General features: G+C 40.5%; 1 protein-coding gene across 3 annotated transcripts in view; it reads right to left on the bottom strand.

Annotated features, from left to right (window-relative positions):
- DNER (delta/notch like EGF repeat containing) overlaps nucleotides 1-20,603 on the bottom strand; it is a 264,234-nt gene that overhangs the window by 28,196 nt on the left and 215,435 nt on the right. For all 3 annotated transcript variants that reach the window (XM_032480418.1, XM_032480419.1, XM_032480417.1), the window contains one exon: nucleotides 7,961-8,083. In XM_032480418.1, coding sequence (XP_032336309.1) covers nucleotides 7,961-8,083 — 123 coding nt within the window. The remainder of the gene's footprint in view (nucleotides 1-7,960; nucleotides 8,084-20,603) is intronic.

Genomic DNA, 20,603 nt, shown 5'->3' on the forward strand with positions numbered 1-20,603 from the left:
AGGATGCTGGCCACTTGAATGTGAGTCTGCTTGCTGAGTATTTCCCTGAGACAGAGCTCAGACAACATTCCATGGAGCTCCGTGCCCATTCAATGAAAAAGAGGTATTAAAGAATATTTTATAGCAAAAATAGTTCCCATTGGTGTAAAAAATAGTCTACATGTGCATGTGTGTTTGCAAATGTCTGAAGTGGGACCTAAAGGAGAATGAATTACTTTGAATGTCACATTATGTATTTCTATATTGTTGGAATTTTTTTCACAATAATTACATATTATTTTATAATTTTATTCAAACAAAACCTTTAAAAATCCAATGCTATTCGAAAGGATTTGGATTTCTGGTGGTGTTTCAGTGGAGTGTTGAGAAGGATGAATAAACTAATCTCTCTCTCTCATCTCCCACCCTTTGGAGAAAAAGATAAATTACGTTCTGTGTAAGAACATATTTAATGATAAGCTCTCCCTTTCCGACAGCCTCCAGAAAAAATAAGCATAAAGTAAATAAGAACAGGATGGTATTTACTTAATTTCCACCTCCTGACTTCACTCAATTGTCCAAAGGACTGCCACACACGGTGACTCACCCTTTTGTCACTGAAATGATTCTTGCTGGGATTTTTTTGTTCTCTCCTTTCTTTTTCAATTTTCAATGCTCAAAAGGAGGGGAAAAATGCAAGAGAAGATAGAAACAGAACTAGCCATCTGTAGTCACACCAGTGATTTAGCTGAGCCTGCTAAAGCATTTTACAGCGGATGGGTTTTCATTTCTTTTTATTCTTTGCCCTTCATAGCCAACCTACAAACAGTATTCTGCCAGATACTTTTCTTAAGTGGCCTTCAGATCTTCGCTTTACGTCTCCCCAGTTGACCACCCCCTGCAACGCCCCTGCCTCATGCCTGGTGGGAGGCTCTCCCTGCCCCAAGCCATGTCCTGGCTCTCTCTGTCTCCATGACTTGATGGAGCCTCCAGGACTCAACAGCCTTAACACACCCAGGACTCAGGGTAATATTCAAGCTTAAACTCATTCGAAGATTAAAGTAATTATTTGCATAAACTGGTCATTGTTCTTCACTGGAGTGTGCATAGCCTCTTCACCCAGAAGTCTCTGTTTCCATTTTCCCACTGATTCCCATGTAGCACAGGCTGATCTGAAAGAATACAATGTAAAAGAGCCTCTTCAGCTTCAAAGCGTTTATCAAAAAAACAAGGATTCACTTGTACCCCAATGTTCACAGCAGCACTATTTACAATAGCCAAGATGTGGAAACAACCCAAATGTCCATCGACAGATAACTGGATAAAGACATGTGGTATATATACACACACATACATACACACAATGGAATACTATTCAGCCTTAAAAAAGGATAAAATAATGCCATTTGCAGCAACACTGATGGACCTGGAGAATGTCACTCTAAGCGAAGTAAGCTAGAAAGAGAAAGAAAAATGCCATATGATATTGCTTATATGTGGAATCTAAAAGAAAAAGGACACAAATGAACTCATAAAAAACAGAAACAGACTCAAAGACATAGAGAACAAACATGTTTATCAGGTGGTAAAGCGGGGTGGGAAAGGATAAATTGGTAATTTGAAATTTGCGCCTTTAGGGAGTGATGGAAATGCTAGCTATCTTGATTGTGGTAGTGGTTTCATGGGTGTATACACCTATCAAAATTCATCAAATTGTACACTTGAAATATGTGTAGCTTATCATACAGGAATCATACTATAATAAAGGTGTTAAAATAAAAAAATCAAAAGGATTTGCATATTTACAAGTTCCCAGGAGGCTGATTGATGGGAACCAGGTGACAAAAAAGACTTTCAATTTGTAATGGGAAACACAGCCACAACCAAGGTTCAGAGATGTCTGGGGAAAAAAAAAAATCTATTGGACCTAAAGTAAAAGTAATCAAGGAAGATCTTTCCTGGGTTTCTAATAATACATTTACCAACCTAACTTTACAATATTAGCATAACTAATACACTAGCACACAAATTACCATATTCTTCCAATAAGGCTGAAAAGCACATTCTAGGCTAAGTATGTAAGCATCTTAACCTAAAAAGCCTTCAGTAAGACAGATTTGATGAAAACACCCAAGATAATAAGCCATTTCAATCTTTTGGATGTTTTCAGAGCAATAATTTTATCCTTTGTTATTTCTCTTTTTCAAAAGATAGGACATTCAGCCACTTGAGATTCACTTGAGAGGTTTCTGGCAGCAAGAGCGGTCCAAAGCTAATCTTCCCAGCAACACGGTGACTATGAAGCAAGGTGGGCTCGAAAGTCCCCAGTGAGCACTTTGCTTACTCATGTGTCTATACGCTAAGCCTTGCTAATCCCTTTGTAAAAAAATATATTTGTCATGTTGCTCAGCTTGCTGATTAGAACTGAACAGCTCTGAGCTAGAAGTCTGAAATGTAGAGAAGAGACAGCCGTGAACATCACTGAGGTGCCGAGGGAGCGCCCATGCCGACTCTCCTCCTCGGGCCCCCTGGGCTCCACCTGTCTGCATCCCAATTCTGAGTGTTGGGCATCCTGTGTCCTTTCTTCTTTTGCCCTCTCCCCCAACCTGCTCTGCCCCTGGGATGTTCTTTCTGCCAAACCATTTGATGTTCTTTCTCTGAAAGTTGAAACTGACCTTCCTAAGAGAACTCCATTCTGCCGCCGTGCGTTGAGAACACATTGGGATTCCCATCATGGCAGAGTTTATGGTGTTAAATCATAACTTATCTGTTCTCCTGTCTGATCCCCCACAGCTGTCTGAGGTCCTTTAGAGCAGAGCCATATCTCACCGCGTGGAAGAAATGATGGTGTATCACCAGAATCCTGTCCTTTCAGGAGGGGCGACAGGCTGTGTACTTTGGCTGACACACAGGTAGGATTGCCAGCAGACTGAGAAGCCATTCCAAATCTGCCTCAGAAACACCCTATTTTGTCAGGAAAAACCAGGTCCGCACTTCAAACCAAGTCTGGGGAATGACACACGCATCACCCGTTGGCAAAGGATGGGACACGCACTATGACGAAACTGCTGTTTAGTCTCAGGCAAAAATAAACTGTAATTCAGTCAAAACTAATAAAAATTCATACTTTTCATATTAAGGGATAGAGGGGCTATGTTTCTGAAAAGATCTTTATTCCAACGGGGCTCTTTAGAGAAGTCAATTTTAGAATTAAAATTAGCAAAAATTCAAAGAGTCTTGTGCCAATTGTAAATCTTTGTTGTCATCACAATTTGGTCGTAATTAATGTTTTGAAGACTGAAAGGCCATTATTTTACCTCCAGGAAAATTAAGTCAGGTAAAGAAAATTAACCCAAAGTGTTCTTTGAACTTCATTATTTACTCTAAGACATCACCTTATTTTACTCAAACTGCTTTCCTCTGTGAAAACTTTCCCAGGATTTCAACCTTGCAGAGCTCAACCTCTCCAAGTCACTTCAGAAATTACAATTGACATCCCAACCTCATGATTCCTTGTGTGGGCCAGTCTCAGTCTGCTCTTCTGGTTAAGTAAGAGCCTGATAAAAGAAGAAATCCCGACTTATCCATTTTTCTGTCTATCACAGTACTTGAGAAGAACCACGTACACAAAATACCCAGAAATTCTTGTTCACTGGTTACACAGAGGAAATAATTCTAGCCAACAAAGAAAAAGTTTTCATCTTTTCAATTATAAATTTCGGCAGACTTTAAAAATGAAAAATTAGGTACAATGTGATGAAACTCATAACCCAATGATCTTCTTTCTGAGACTCTACCCACCCCCCAAAATCCAGAAACTATGAAAATTATATGAATAAAGGTGTTCATTCCAGAATTATTTATAGTGGCCTCACATCAGATACAACAAAGGAATGCGTAAATGTTACCCCATGGGAACATTACATAGCCATTTAAAATTGAACTAAAAGTTTCTAACAATATCTAAACCAAACATAAATAATGTTAAGTATGAGAAGAATGATACAGACTGGCAGGTATAATCAATTGTAACTATACAAACATGGATATTAAAAGAAAATGGAAATAATACAGATTATGATTGCTCTTACAGTCTGTTGTACAGCTGTGAGCTATCAAATTTTCTTATCTCTAAATTTTTATTGTTGTTGCTACATTATTTTCATAATTAAAAATTGGAGTATTTTCCTTCTAACGTTTGTCACCAGAAATTCCAAATCTTGTGACGGCTCTCCTCCCCTCCCTCACTCTTCCTCTGGATGGGAGGGTTAATCCCTTCTACCCTACCTCTCAACGTCTGCCCATCACTCTTAGTTTAGAAGTTCTATCACTTATTGCTACTTTGCTAGAGTTTACACTCCCATTTTCAGCAGTCTTATTTAAACCCTAACGTAAAGCTCTCTATAGGTATATATCAAAATGAAACAATCACTTTACCTGCCCACTGGGATGAGATCTTTAATACACTTGTATGCCTTCCAATCCTTCCCATACCCTCCAACTCATGGGTTTGGTTAAAATAACATGAAATTTAAGTTTGATCATTTAAATTTTTCCTTAAGAACAAATATAATGGCATACCTTAGGGTGACTCGCAATGAGTCACTCCCTTGTATAATTCCCTCCCACTGAGTGTGAGCTTCTAACCAACAGCCTTTAGCAAAGTTTAAGAGATTTTGAAGATGCAGTTAAAGTCTCTAATCAGTTGACTTTGAGTTAACTGTAGGTGGGCCTGACCTAACCAGGTGAGACCTTTAAAGGGTTCAAGTCTCTCCTGAAGTAAGAGGTGCTCTCTCATCATTGCTGGGTTTCAAGAATTAGACTGTCAAGAATTCTACAGCCACAAGGATACGAATTCCGTCAACAACTTGGGGAGACTTGGAAGCTGATTCTTCCCTATTTGAGCCTCAGGTGAGAGCTCAGTCCAGCCAACACCTTGATTCCAGCCTTGGATTCCAGACCTTGACCAGGGAATCCATTATCTATGCCTGGACCTAGGAAGCTGTTAGACAATAAAAAGACGTTGCTTCAAGTCCCTACCTTACAATAATTCACTGTGCAGCAATGATCATTAAAACAGTAAATATGCCTACTTTTTCAAGATAGTTTTCTTCACCATTAAATTAGCATTCACAACCACATTAATATCATCTATTTAGGTTTATCCCTGCATTTAAAGACACCTGCTCAACCCTCTCCATCCTCTTCTCTACCTTCCCCTATCTGGCTATTTTTGTTCTGATTTAGTTCCAATTTGACGAAAATACTTTATAAAATAACTTTCCTAGAGAGGGCACATGGTGTTATGTTTCCTGTATCCTTAAATGCACAAAGTGCCTTTCTTTAGCTCTTCAGTACAAATGAAGCTTTAACTACCAGAGCTGTTCACTGAAAAGTCTAAAGCACTCTTCACTGTTGTTCAGCTTCATTACAGAGAAGAGCAATTCAGTGCTGATTGGATTCTTTCTTTTGTGTATAACCTGAACTCTCTATGAAGAATCTCGTTAAGGGGGAGGGTATAGCCCAGTGGTTGAGTGTGTGTTCAGCATGTACAAGGTCCTAGGTTCAATCCCCAGTATCTCCATTAAAAAAAAAAAGATAAATAAATAAATCTAATTTTAAAAAAAGAATCTTGTAAAAAATATTCTCTACATTCTTGCTAGAATTTGGAAATTCTACCAGGAAATCTCAGACTGTGTCTCCTCTCCTTCTTCAGTCCCCTGGCCTTCTGTAAGCCCATTCTACTTGAAAACTTCAATCTTCATCTCATAGACTTCTCCTTCTAGTAGCTAGTTGATCCTGATTTTATTTCCACGTGTTCCTTTCTCTTCCCCGCCGTCCATCATTTGGATGAAACGTATCTCTTGGATCTTTTCTCCACATTTTGTGTCTTTTCACTCAGTTTCCATTTCCTCATATTTTTACCTCTATCACAACATAATTTCACCTTTTGCTTTTCCAGATCGAAACTTAATTTTGAGTAGTATATATTATTTTTTCACTTTCCCTCTTGAGTGCTTAAGAGTTGTTGGGTTTTGTTGCAATTTTGTTTTTACTTCCTAGATTTTTCTCCCTCCTTGACCGTTTTAACAAGCCTACCTGCAGACTCTGACGCATACTCAAGTTTGAGAACCACTGCTGTGGGATGTGGAAAATTCGATAAATTTGAAAATGTTTGCAAATGATAACCTCTCTTTCATTCCATGAAGATGGAAGTAAAGCCAGTTACAGTCTACGACTGAGTGATTTAATATGGGGCTTGAGAGAAGTGGCAAAATTTGGGAATACCCACTGAGAAAAATGGAGGAAGAAGGTGAAAAGGCTGGGATCACAGTCCATGAATTTGTGGAGTCACTAGTGGGTCATCATATACAATTTCATTTTCTATTTCTTGGTCATGATCACTTGACCAAGGATGACCAAAGACAGGAACGTAAGAGGCATATTCAGAGCATACCTTATTAATAATTTTGTCATTTATAAAGGAGAAATTGACTTCATAAGAGCCATCATAAACTAAAGAATCTTGGAATTAATTCTTTAATTGCAGTATAATCTGTTTATAACATTGCATTAATTTCTGATGTACAGCAGAGTGATTCCATTATTTAAATTTAAATAGAATTTAAATTTTTGAAGCATATCTACCACTATTAATTGTCATTGAAGAATCTCAAAATCTCTTCATAAGCATGACTGCCCTTTCTTTAAACAGACAAAATAAAGACAGGTCAATTGAAGAGGTTCATCCAGAGTCTTCTATAAGCTAGTGGCACTATCAGGATGACTACTTAGGTCTCCTAAGTCATTGCTCCTTTATTCTTCTTTCCCGACTTAGCAGACTGCCTATTTCTCAATGCCCTGATCAGCCTAGAACTGAAATCCATGTGGTGAAGCCAGCACATCCATCCTTGTGGGAGCTGGTGGAGTTCAGCTCTATCTAAATGGACATCCTATTCCATGAGAAGCAACAGATCTGCTGAACAAAAGCGAAGACCTGGCCCAGCCTCAGCCCTTCCATCCAGGGCCTAGATTAAGTTTCTCTGTGTGCCCTGCAGAACCTCGAGGCTCACCAGAAAGGTCTCTAAATAAACGTGGGTCCATCCAAAGAGAAGCAAGGTCAGCTACAACATGAGGTCACCAGCAGATGGATGGTATCAAGTAAGTGGTGGTGAGATCAAGAGGGTAAGTGAAATGGCTATAAATAGAGTCCTCAGAAGTATTACAAAAATCTAAACCCAGCCCTGAAGTCTTGGCCTAGGAACAGGCTCTCTGGCCTAGTGCCATCTGAGGGGGTCGGGGCTCCAGTGAAGTCACACCAATGAGCCTGCTGGGGAGGCAGACGGAAGGGCTTTCCAGACCACGCTGGCCGGGCTCCCGAAGGCTAACACGCTGCCCCTTGGGTTACCGTGAGGCCTTTTGCATTAGTTCATGCACATAAGGACTTAGAACAGGGTCTGAACATTGTAAATACTCCTTCCATGTCGGCTCTTTCCCCAGAGTGACTTTGACACGTGTCCACTCAAATGAACTCACATTTCCCTCCCATTTAATGACTCATTTAATGACAATTAACTCTCTGGCCAACATGTGAGACTCCACCTGCCTCCTCCACCAAAAAGCACAGCATCCTCTCCTCACCCAGTAAGCGCCACAGAGCAGACACCTTCCTCCCCCATGGCTGTGTCCTCCCACTGTGTCTGACAGTCCGCTTAAAATCACCTTCTATCGCCAGCTTTTTACACATTCGACGGAGAAGAGAGTGAGGATACGAGAAGAAGGAAAGGCAGGAGAGAGATTTTTTTTTCAGTTCATAGAGAGGAAACCTGAGACTTGCAAACTATTCTCCTCGGCCCCATAAATCATCCCACTGCCAGCATTTGATTCTTATTCTAAACAGTTTCATGCTCCAATCAGAGGCTGAGAAATCCATGATGTCATTCAGAGCCAATCTGGCACCAGACGGCCCGGGGATGCTCACCTTTGTACTCCGCCAGGCACACGCACTCGTAGCCATTGACGAGGTCCCTGCAGGTGGCAGCGTTCAGGCACGGGGCAGAGAGGCACTCGTTGTATTCCTCCTCGCAGTAGAGGCCATGGTAGCCTGAGGGACAGAGACAAAGGTCTGCGGTCAAACTGGTACCATTTAAACCCACACTGGACCAGCCTGCAAAGAAGGCAGCTGGGTATCACTGGAAAATAAAGCCCAGACAGATGGGATTGAAGGAGCTGGGTCTCTTGGGGTACACTGAAATGTGCACTTCCAGGAAGGTTATGAACAATCTGTTTTTATCACCCCTTTTCATGATCCCAAGTATAAAAGAAGTGACCTCATTGATCCACCAGGCGGTCCCATTATGATGTCATGTCCAATGGTACTGGGGACTGGGAGTCGTGAGTTACTGAGTGCATCTGCTGTGGTCACAGGAGACAGCAATAGAAACAGGACTTACAGCATGGCAGGAGCAGCTCCTTTCAAGGATGTGGACCCCATATCCCCTCCAATCCACTAGAAAAATATATCTAACTAGAGAGAATTTTATCAAAGAAGAAAAGGATCAATGATTTCCTTTGTTTTTCAAGTCAGAAAAGAAACTCAGCTAAAAAGGTTTATCTGAAATTCCTGATGAAATGTGCAGTCTTTTTGTTTGTTTATTTAAAATGACAATTATCTAAATCATAATATTTTTAAATGTGCTTAAACTTTTTAATTATTAAAAATATAATGAAAGCAATGAAGCAAGAGAAACCAACAATTGCTCAACAAAGATGGCGTCTGCTCTCCTTTTTGCAAAACAGGTGTTTATTCTAAAGGACAAGAAGACAACATTCTTTGAGATGCACGCACGAATGTTAGGCTGTTTCTAACTTTCAAAAACATGTGTTACTGCCAATTTGCAGGGAAACCGGGCCATTTTTGTCTGGCCCTGTCCAAACAATGAGAAACATGTGAGTGCTCTCAGAACTCACCCTGCCTGTGTTGGTTCTGAATTTAGATAAGCAGAAAAAATAAACGTTTGCTCAAGTGGGAACTGGAACTACTTGCTCTTTTCCAGCCTTTTCAGCTCAGAGCCAGCCTGTCCAGCCCAGAGCCAGCTCTCCAGCTCAGAAAGTCCCATTAGGACATGCTAATGTGTTGAACTATTTATTCTGTTTCTGGTGCCTATCACAAAAGTAGGTTAAGCTCATATTTGCATTATTCACAGAGCACTTTTCAAGTATGTTGCCATTTCAGTTGTTTCTGAACTGCTTTCCACATTGAGGCAGGGATAGTAGCCCCTCGGAGGGGACCTCGACCATCCCAAGACAAATACACTGGGGATTTCAATTCTTCGTCCTTTTTGTAGTTTTATGGAAATATTCCCTATCACCCTTCATCAGATTATTTCAGTTATTTAGATCAGAGGTTCTCAGCTAACAGCAAGTTTGTCCCCCAGAAGATATCTGGCGATGTTTGGAGACATTTTGGGTTGTCACAATTATGGTGGAGGAGAAGGGGTTGCTCCCAGCATTTAGTGCTGTGAAATATCCTACAACACACAGAATAGCTCCCCACAACAAAAAACCTACCCTCTAAAATGTTAATAGAGTCAGGTGGAGAAATCTTGCTCAAGATCAGGTTTCACCAAACTGTGGTCCACAGGCTAAATCCATCCCAGTCTGTTTTTATAAATAAAGTTTTATTGGGACACAGCCACACTCATCCATTTATGTACTATGTACTGCTGCTTTTGTACTATGATGGTAGATTGTTGCAACAGAGATCATATGACTTGAAAAGTCCAAAATCTTTACTATCTGACCCATTATAGAACAAGTTTGCTGACTCCTGGTCTAGATTCAGCAGAAAATCTTTCTTTTTTACAGGAGTTTTGGATATTAACTGCTTATCAAAAACACGGTTTGCAAACATTTTCCCCCATCCTGAAGGTTGCCTTTTACTCTGTTGAGCACTTCCTTTGCTGTGCAGAAGCTTTTTGGTTTGATATAGTCCCGCTTTATTTTTGCTTTTGTTGCCTATGCTTTTGGTGTCATAGCTCAGAAGTCATTGCCAAGATTGATGTTATGAAGGTTTTCCCTTATTTTCTTTCAGAAGTTTTTTAGTTTCAGATTTTGGGTTTAAGTCTTTAATTGTGTTGTTTTCTGTGAATGGTGCAAGATAATATAAATGGTCAACAGGTACACAAAAAGATGTTCAACATCACTAATCATCAGGGAAATGCAAATCAAAATTATCACTTCACACCTGTTCAGATGGCTATTATTTTTTTTAAATAACAAGTGTTGTCGACGAAGTGGAAAAATTGGCACCCTCATATACTATTAGTCGGAATGCACAAGGTTCTAGTTGCTGCGGAAAACAGCACAGAGATTCCTCAAAAACTAAAAATAGAATTATCATATGATCTATAATCCCACTTCTGGGATTATAGAGATCTGGGATCCAAGAGAATGTGAAATAAGATCTTGCAGAGATATCTGCATTCCCATGTTTACTGTGGCATGATTCACAATAGCCAAGAGGTAGAAATAACAGAAAGGGCCACCAGCAGATGAGTGGATAAAGAAACTGTGATATGATTTACACATACAATGGAATATCACTCAGTCTTTAGAAAGAAGGAAATCCTGTCACATGCTATATAACATGGATGAACCTTGAGGCCATGCTCTAAGTGAAATAAGCCCATCACAGAAGGACAAATACTTTGCAGTTCCACTTATATGACGTATCTGAAGCAGTCAGACTCATAGGAGCAGAATTGAATGGTGGCTTCAGGAGTGGAGGAGATGGAGAGTTTCCTTTCAATGGATAGAGAGTTTCAGTTATGCCAAATGAAAACGTTCCAGAGACCCACTGTATGACAATGGGCATATTGTTAGCGATACTGTACTGTCCACTTAAAATTTATTAACAGAATATATTTCATGTTATATGATTTTTATCACAATTTTTGAAATATATATGTAGAATGAAGTCTCTTTGGCTTTTGGCTTCTTCTCAGTGTGGAGCAATGATCACCAGCAGCATCTTTTCAAAAGTATTTGCCCTCCCAGCAGATCTTTCAAAGATCAACCTGGGAGGATGCTATATAACCCTACCAGCATCTCTGACCTTGGAACTGTGGTGTTATTGATACAGACAAAAATCAAAAGCAAATTCTAGGAAATCTTCCATAATTGTTTTTGTTTTTTGAAAACAATATCATTATCTTCTTCCACGAGCCACGTGAAAAGCAAACAAGGAAGTTATTTTTACAGAGATAATTAAGCTGGTGATGTTTTTCTTCCTTGGGGGAAAAAACATAAAAGGCTTCATATTCTAAAATTGTTTTCTTTAGAGATGGTAGCATTTAAATGTCTATGGAAATGTCAAGACATCCTTTACACCTGCCAAAGAACTTAAATTGGACTGTTTGAAGAAGAAGGCATCTCTTCCAAAGCAGAAGGCTTCTGGGAACATGAGACTGCCACCCTCTGCTGGTAATTAATTCGGGCAAACAAATTAGCTCAGGGCAGTGTACCCAGGGCCTAGAAAAAGTAAGCTAAGTCCAAAGAATTTTTCTTAAATAAAGCTGGAGATCAGAAAGGGTAGGATTGGAGTGTCCCCTTCCAGCTGATCTTCACCAGTGCTCTGATCTTTGCATGACTTGATCTTGAATATTTACTCCAAGCACTTCCCTAGATTTGAGAGAACACAGCAACCAGCTGGATGTGAGAAATGAGAAAAAGAGGTGAAGACGGCAGCCATGTCTAGGCTGGGGGAGAGGATGATGCTGCCGTTAATACAACAGGTATGACCAAAGGAATCACAGGGTTTAGAGGAACCTGACCAGTTAGAATTTGAACATGTTTAACTTGTGGCTCACTTAGTCATGTACACATGGCAGTTGGAAAAACAGGCTTGAATAGCATAGAAACAGCACTTTGGGAATTAGATGCCTAAAAGCGATGCTGCAGTTTTCATCAAAGAAGAACGTGGAGAGGAAAAAAGAAGAGACCAAGGTCGGATCTACCTGGATGGGCAGGTGGAGAGCAAGCAGCCAGATCAGGACCCTGGGCAGGGATGGGAGAAGGTGGAGGGAAATCCCAAGCAGTGCAGTCATGGAAGCCAAGAGAGGACAGGAAACCGAGGAGGGTTGGTTAACCCTTTAGAGGGTATTTTGAAAATTGGGGACTGGGAGGGGTTGCTTATCACAATGATTGGAGGACTCTAGTAGAATTTGGTGGGTGAGGGCCAGAGATATTAAACATCTCACAATGTCTGAGATTCCCCTTCACGACAAACAATGGGCTGGCATCCTTCACAGCTCTGGACCAGCCCACTGGACATTCACGCAGGTGAAAACCCTGTTTACAGCTTTCCAGGCCTAGAACCTAACTGCTTCATATGTATCACAGTTTCTAAGATACACTGAGTCTTCCTGGAACATATATATTCTGACACACATATGTACTTGATACTCTAGGTAAAGCAAGAGAAGACTGTACTAAGAGTTGGTCGCCATTTTGAAATATCGCTTCATAGGACCAATAGACCTTGGGGAATTTAAGTCACCCATAAACACCCCTGTATCAGCAAACAAAACAAAATAAAAATCAGTTCTTTGGACAATTGTCCAAAAACACTATCCAAAGAAGCTTCCCACACCAGTTACTCATTACAAGAGCCAATTGATTTCCATCATAACACTTATAACGACCTGAAGTCATATTAACTTTGTTATTTACTGATTAGTATTTCTCTTCCTCCCCTAGGATGTAAGCCTGAAGGCAGAGGCTGTGACTGCAGAGCGCACGGCTGTACCTGCCGTCTCTGGTATGGAAATCATGCTTGGGTAAGAGCTGTTGAATTAGTACCCGGAGTACCACTGACTGAACCAGCACACCGTCAGGATGTGTCTATGATGTGCCGGAAGCTTCCAGGGACTGTGACTGCAGAAGTGAACGGCAAGGTCTCCATCCACAAGGAGTTTAACTGTCATGACAACCCAAAACGATGAGCATGACTAGCCCCAATTTAAAGATGAGGAATTAAGAGTCAGAGAAGTAAAGAAACTTGCTCTAAGGCCACACAGTCAACCCTATATGTTCTTCCTACTTTCCCAGATTGTCCTCAAAATACATCACTTAGCCCATCAGTCTGCTAGGGCTGCCCTAACGAAACACTGCAGACCGGGTGACTCAAGCAACAGACATGTATTCCCTTACAGTTCTGGGGGCTGGGAGTCCTGGATCAAGGTGTCAGCAAGCTTGGTTTCTCCTGAGGCCTCTGTCCTTGGCTTGCAGGCGGCCACCTTCCCACTATGTCCTCACATGGTCTTTTCCCTGAGCATGTGCCTCCCTGGTGTCTCTTCCTCATCTCATATGGTCATACAACATCAGTCATATCGAATTAGAGCTCCATTCTTATAACCTCATTGAACCTTAATTACCTCTTTAAAGGCCCTATCTCCAGATACAGTTACATTGTGGGGTTAGAGCTTCAGCATATGAATTGCTGGGGGGGAAACAACTCAGTCCAAAACAACCAGAATCAAGATTTCTCCACCATGACACTGTCAGCATTTTGGACCAGGTCATTCTTTATGGTCGGGAGCTGTCCTGTGCATCGTAGGAGGTTGAGCAGCCTCCCTAACCTCTACCCAGCAGTTTCCTGTAGCACCACCCCTCCCTAGCTGTGACAAACAGAAACACCTCTGGATATTGCCACATGTCCCCTGGAGGATAAACCCCCCTCTTGAGAACCACTGTCCTAGATCCTTTTTATAACATGATTGCAACTTGAGGAGATTTAAAGATGTGCAGGTTTGAAACCGTTGTTGTGAAGAGTGAGAGTGAATTCATCGAGAACAAGGGTCAGAGGGCAGAACCGAGGAGTCAGTCTGTGATCGTGGGCGCCTGGGCCAGACGGAAAATAGATGTGAAAAGACCCAAATCAGTCCAATGTTTCCACTGCTGTGGTTCCTATAAACCTTCCATTGGAAAGGACTACAGACAGAGGCTAAGTTAAAGCTTTAGATTCTCCAGCCTCCCTAACATTTATGTTATTGGGCCATCTACAAATTTCCACCTCCCTCCCTGGGCTTCTGAGAGAACTGGACAATGGCGAGCCAGCTCTGACTGTTTGTGCAATGAGTTTAGAAGCAATGGGACACTGTAGAATTCTTGCTTCTCAAGTTATCCTTTATTCAGATAAAATGTATTTGACATCATTTTCTTTTCTCTAAACTCTTCTGTAACCCCTAGCGTTGAGAGTGTGTATAGGCGGAGAGCTCCGGGCCATCCAGGTATCACTGGCTAGATGCCATCAAAGTAACCCAGGGGCATTTGCGGCAACAGAGGTCACTTATGAAAGGAGGGGCTGCTGCCCCGCACCCTCAGGGGGACACGCCCTTGGCACTGAACATAAGGCCAGTAACCCAAGGAAAGCGCCCGCCACAGTGTGTGGCACACAGTAAGAATCTAATAAATGTGGTATGTGGTCACCCCACTGCGGACCTCAAAGCAAACCTGATTTTAAAAGACAACATGGGGTACTTTAATTCTGAAATAGGTGCCCTGCCTCGAGTATGCAGCAAAGGACAGAGCCACGTGACCCCGAAGGGCGCCATTATCCTGAATCATTGCGTCATGTGGGCAGCGAAGACCGCTTCCCGTAACAACACCAGCAGCCCAGCTCTGCACTTCCACGGTGCCTGATCAGCCAGCCCAGTGCTCACCAGCCAGGAGCGCAAACACCTGGCTTGTCCTGTATATGAAACAGAGTCAGTTTCTGTTTGGCTTTTTAACAACCTTCTCATTTACCCTTCATCAGCCTCATCCCCTGAGACTAACCTCTGTGCTCGATTCCGTTTCCTGCTTGACAATAAACCTTTGACTCACTGCTCATTCTTTGATCCCAAACTGTGTTTTCTCTCTAGCAACTGTCTGTTCTCGTCTTTCTTCAGGGCACAGGCTGGTGAATATACAAGATGCTCTGACACGGTGGGTAAGTTGGGTTACTCACTCAGGAAAGCACAATCATAGGGTAAAATATCCTTTGCACGCACAAACACAGGACGTTGTCCTTTTTTCTTACAAATGTCTGATCTGTACACATATCAATAAAAATGCCTGGGAAAAATATATTCCAAAAATGACAGTGGCTTTTGTTGGATGACAAAATCGAGAGATTCCTTTTTTTGGATTTTAAATATGACTATTCAAGTTTTCTAATTTTCCACAATGGAAATGCATTACTTGTGTAAGTAGCTAAGAAGGGGTAATAGAGATGCTTTATGGGTACCTTGTTTGCAGTATCACAACCCCAAACCATGTTACCATGTTGCTGATAACCAAGGGAGATGACAACTGTGCTCTGTGTCTTAACACTTGACAGGAGAACTGGTGACATTAGGAAAAGTCTGACTTTATTAAGGGTATTTTTTTAGGTGGAGGGTAAGGAGATGAAAGCAATTCTCACAGAGGAAAAATCCAGTATTATCAGAAGAGGAGACTTTTTAAAAACACGAGGAACAGCCATCCTAAGAAACCATAATAAGGGCATATGAAATATATGGCACAAAACCAACCAACCCCTACTCTGACTTATGTCCATACAAGTAGTTAGCATTCTGCTTCAAAAACCATTTAAGGGGGTGGGAAGGGATAAATTGGGAGTTTGAGATTTGCAAATACTAACAACTATAAATAAAATAGATTAAAAAAATCTTCCATATAGCACAGGGAACTGTATTCCTATCTTGTAGTAGCCTATAATGAAAAAGAATATGAAAATGAATATATGTATGTATATGTATGACAGAAACATTATGCTGTACACCAGAAATTGACGCATTATAACTGACTATACTTTACATATAAAACCACTTAAGAACAAATGAAAGACTATAGAAAGACTATACTGTAGACGACACAGCTGAATTGGGACTAAGCTTGTGAAGGGCCTCAAAAGTCCAGAGAACAGCAGCGAACACTCTTAAACAGAAGCCCTTGCATCTCTAAAGACATTTTACCCTTAAACTTGTCCATCATCTTGAGAATTTTTTTAACTACGTGGATCCAAACATTTCTAGAAGTTTCCTCTTGGATTTGCCTTCAGAACTAGGTCACAAACTAGTCACATGAAAAAAATCAAGCCCTTTCTAATTTTTTAGCCTTGTCTTATGTCTTTTTCTTCATGATGCTTTTGGCCACTAGAGGGTGGATTCCACCTATGATCTCTATCAGCTAAAAGAAAAAATGTTGCTCAGCAGTTTAACAAAAAGGAAGCGATGTAAAGATGTGTTTTACAAAAGGGAAATGTAGGGCACAAGAGGAGGCAAATATTTAAAGAAGAAATATTGTTTCCTTTAATATTAAAGCTTAATATTCATGGATTTCTTTGAAGTCTACAAATTCACACTGATATGTTCTCTAAACATATAGTAGCTGCAGTTAAAATTATCCATACAAAGCAACCTATTTTTCTTACTAACTCTCTATAAAAATTATTTTTTAAATGCAAATGCTTGTAGCACCAGGACTAAAGCATCAAGATTCAAGATTGAGTCTAATGGCAAGACAGTAGCTTCAACCTGATTTTAAAGATTATCGTGGTATGTGTTTACTTATAAACAATACATAAAATATTTTAATGAAAAAAATCCTACAACCTCATTTGATTTTCTAGGATGTTTCTATTCATGTAAAAATGGCTTGGTTTGTAGTTGAGGTGAGGAGGAGGACAAGGAGATCTGGAAAACAAGAGGTAGGCATAAAGCCCTCACCTTCCAGAGATTTTCAGTAAGGAATGATCACCTCAAGATGGACACAGGGCCCAGCACAGGCAACAGCTGGATGACAGGGCAAAATCAAAGATTAAGGTTCTAATAGGCACTTTGGAGAGAAAACAAAACCTAAATGACTGTTTTCATGCAAGTATGTATATTAGCAAAGATGAATCTTAAAAGGTTAAAGTACAGGGAAGTTCTTTAAATATGTCATTCCTTTTCATTTATTTCACAAACTATTGGGTAAATGTGGCTTTAACTTGCCACTAACCGAGTGATCACGGTACATACTTCTGAGCTGTGTGCCCTCAAAAGGGTTTGTGTCTGTGTTCATATACCAGTGATTCCCACAGTATGGACCCCAGATCAACAGCATAAGCATCACCCGGGAACTTAGTGGAAATGTGAGTTTTCAGGCCCCACCCAAGACCTAGTGGATCAGAAACTGTGGGTGGAACCCAGAACTCTGAGATTTAATAAGTCCTCTGCCTGATTTTCACGCACGCTGAGGTTTGAGAATATCTGAGCTATAAAACAGCAACGTGCACAACATCTCCCACCAACTTCTGATTCTCAAACATGCAGGGAAATGGGAACAGTCACCTATGGCAAGGGCTGCATATAACACAGTAATATCTTTTAACAGCCATGGCCTCCCCTTGGCACATCAATACACCAACCGCAAAACACACAGTCAGAACACGCACCAGTCACAGGCATGTAGATCAACCAAGAGTGAAACACACAGTTAAATAACCTGCCAGCCACAGGTGTCATGTAGACTCAGTGAAATTACACCCCTCTTGGGATTTGCTTAAAAGAAAGCAACGCCGAGAAATTCCAAACTGACAGCAGAAGCCAAATTCAAAAAGGAAGGCTAAAATGAGGGAAGGTAACAGGGGTATAGAAGGGGCAAACATTTATAATTTCTCATTGTGTGACTGGAAGTCACCTATACTTAATCAGAATGAGAAGAAATAAGCCTAAATTCAGATTAGTGAACACAATTTCCCCCACATCTCTGAGGCAGCTTTTTTGGCCCATGGGAACAACATTTCAGCTGAAAGGAATACTGTCAGAAAATGGGAGGCAGAACTCATAGAAACAGGGAGTTGAGCAGTGGTCGCCAGGGGCTGGGGGTGGGTAAAACGGGGAGATGTTGGCCAAAGGGTACAAACTTCCGGTTATAAGGTGAATACGTTCTGAAGTCACCTAACATACAGCATGGTGATTATAGTTAATAACACTGTAGTATATACTTTGAAGTTGCTAAGAGTGTAGACCTTCAATGCTCTCACCATGAAAAAGAAATGATAATTACAAAAAGTGTTGACTAACACTCTGGTGGCAATCATTCTGCAATATAAATGTGTATCAAATTAACATGCTGTATGCCTTAGAACCCATCAATATTGTATATGTTAATTATATTGCAATAAAGCAGAAAACAATTTTCCGTTTAAAAAAAATTTAAGGAGGGAGAGTATAGCTCAGTGGTAGAGCATGTGCTTAGCATGCACAAGGTCCTGGGTTCAATTCCCAGTACTGCCACTAAAAAAATAATAATAATAAATATTTACGAAAACGGCAATCTACAATGATTTTTACGAACCCAAAATTGGGAAACATGATCTGACAAGATTATGCTGTTTCTAGTGATAAAATGCAGCCTCATGTTCTTAGAGAACTAAACACTTTATAAAGGACAAGTGTTATCCATCCAGATCACAGGGGCAGAGTTCCTAGCCCACATTTTTTTTTTTTGTGGCAAGTGCCCCTCGCTCCCCATAGGTTTGGGTGAGTCTGGCTATTTTTGTTTCCAGAGATCCTAATGTTCAAGCCACAGAAAATTTGGTCCAAAGGTGGACAGCTGACCCAAGTTGAGAATATGAATTTCTCTTTTTCCAGAGTTTGAATCATAAGAAACAAACACAGAACATCAGAGCCAAAGGGCTGGTCAAAGCCAACAACACCATAGAGCTCAAAGTAAAAAAAAAGAAGAAGAAGAAAAAGAAAATGCAGCTTCATGATGGAGATATATATATATATATATATATATATATATAAAATGGTACCAAGGTACTGTGTGACGGAAAACAAAACATTATGATTAGGATTCTTCCAGAAAATTCTGGTACATGGACTCTGCAATGCAGATGGCAGATTTTTTTCTCCCCAGGGTGTATTTACTTTCACTCTCTTATCACCGAGGACATTCAAAGGCACAAGGCAAAAGTGCAATCCTCTAATTCCCTATTAGTCATTGTCATTCTCAAGTAAATATGCTGGATCCTAAAGACTGCTGAATTCTATGGGAATTGGTCATAGTCGTTCAGGAATATTTTTAGAAGCACCCACCTCCCAACTGACCACCATCCCTAAGGGCTAAGGCTGACCCTTAGTGTTGGGGCTTCAGCTAAAGAACTTCTTAGAGAAGATTAACCACTAGAACTGTAACCTCGAGGCAAATGGAGTACAAAGAAAATTTCAGAACTGCAAATAAATTGGAGTCAGAGAACCCAATTATTTTAGTAAATCCTAAATCCTATTCTAGTGTCTCTACTGAATGAATATTAAGGATACCTAAAAATAAGGCATTTGTTCATTTAAGAGGTCACAAAGCAATGGAAAATCAAAAATGTGTTTTATTTGGTGACTTAAGATACTAGTAGAATATCTACCTTAATAATCTAAAGTGAAAAACAGAGCAGGGATAAGGCTCAATCTACACAGAGCTGTGAAGAAAAGCAGTTGTCTCCTAGATGGCCCTTATCACTTGAGTAAATTCAGTGGGACCTCCTCCCTTTTCCTCAAGCTGTCACTGATTGCATACTGTTTTTTCAACTTTTCTTCTCTTCAAATCAGCATGTACATATATACATATATATGTGTGTGTGTATACAAAAATATATGAGACTCATTCATATTTTTCACATATTTAGGTTAAGATTGTCATAGATTGCAAAAAAAAAAAAAAGGCTACAAATTCTTTGTAGCTCCTCCCATCACTAAATGGAGTCTATGGGCTTGGCCCTGTGATTTGCTTGTGCCAGTGAGACATTAGCAAACATAAAAGAAGAAGAACCTTTAAAAAGCATCTGTGCACTGGGCCTTGGAACCCAGCAGCCATGTGAAAAAGTCAGACAGGTATGCCGGGTGACGAGAGATGTGTGGCCCAGCCCCCTCACTCCAGCCAACTGCCCGACATGTGAGTGAGGCCATCCAGGACCAGCCAATCCCCAGCTGACTTGCTGGATGACCACAGAAACCTGTATGAGTCCACCCAGCACCACACAGAGCAGAGAAGAGACATTCCAGCTAAGCTGGCCCAAACTATCACCCACAGAATTATAAGCAATAAATGGTTGTATTAAACCATCAAGTTTTTGGACTGGTTTGTTACTCAACAGGAGCTAACTGATACTAAGGTTTAATTACCAGGAACAATGCCTAACCTACTGCCTAGCACAGGGAACTGTATTCAATATCTTGTAATAGCCTATAATGGAAAAGCATCTGAAAAACAACATATATGTGTGTGTGTGTGTGTGTGTATAGTGTAACTAAATCACTTTGCTATAAACCTAAAACATTGTAAATCTACTGTACCTCAATTTAAAAATAAAAATTAACAAAAGAAACAAAACCTATTTTTTAAAAAGAAATAAAACCACAGATACATATTTTTAGGCATCAGAGACCAGGAAAGAAAGTATTTGGGGGCAGAAGTGGATGAAGGGGAGTCATACCAGGCACTACGTATTGCTTAAGTCCAGACTTCCTTTCTGCTGGGCTTATCCAACCTAAAAGAAACACTTTTACTAATGAATTAGGCCTGGGACATTCACT

The sequence above is a fragment of the Camelus ferus genome, chromosome 5, assembly GCF_009834535.1.
Source record: "Camelus ferus isolate YT-003-E chromosome 5, BCGSAC_Cfer_1.0, whole genome shotgun sequence".
Taxonomy (NCBI): Eukaryota; Metazoa; Chordata; class Mammalia; order Artiodactyla; family Camelidae; genus Camelus; species Camelus ferus.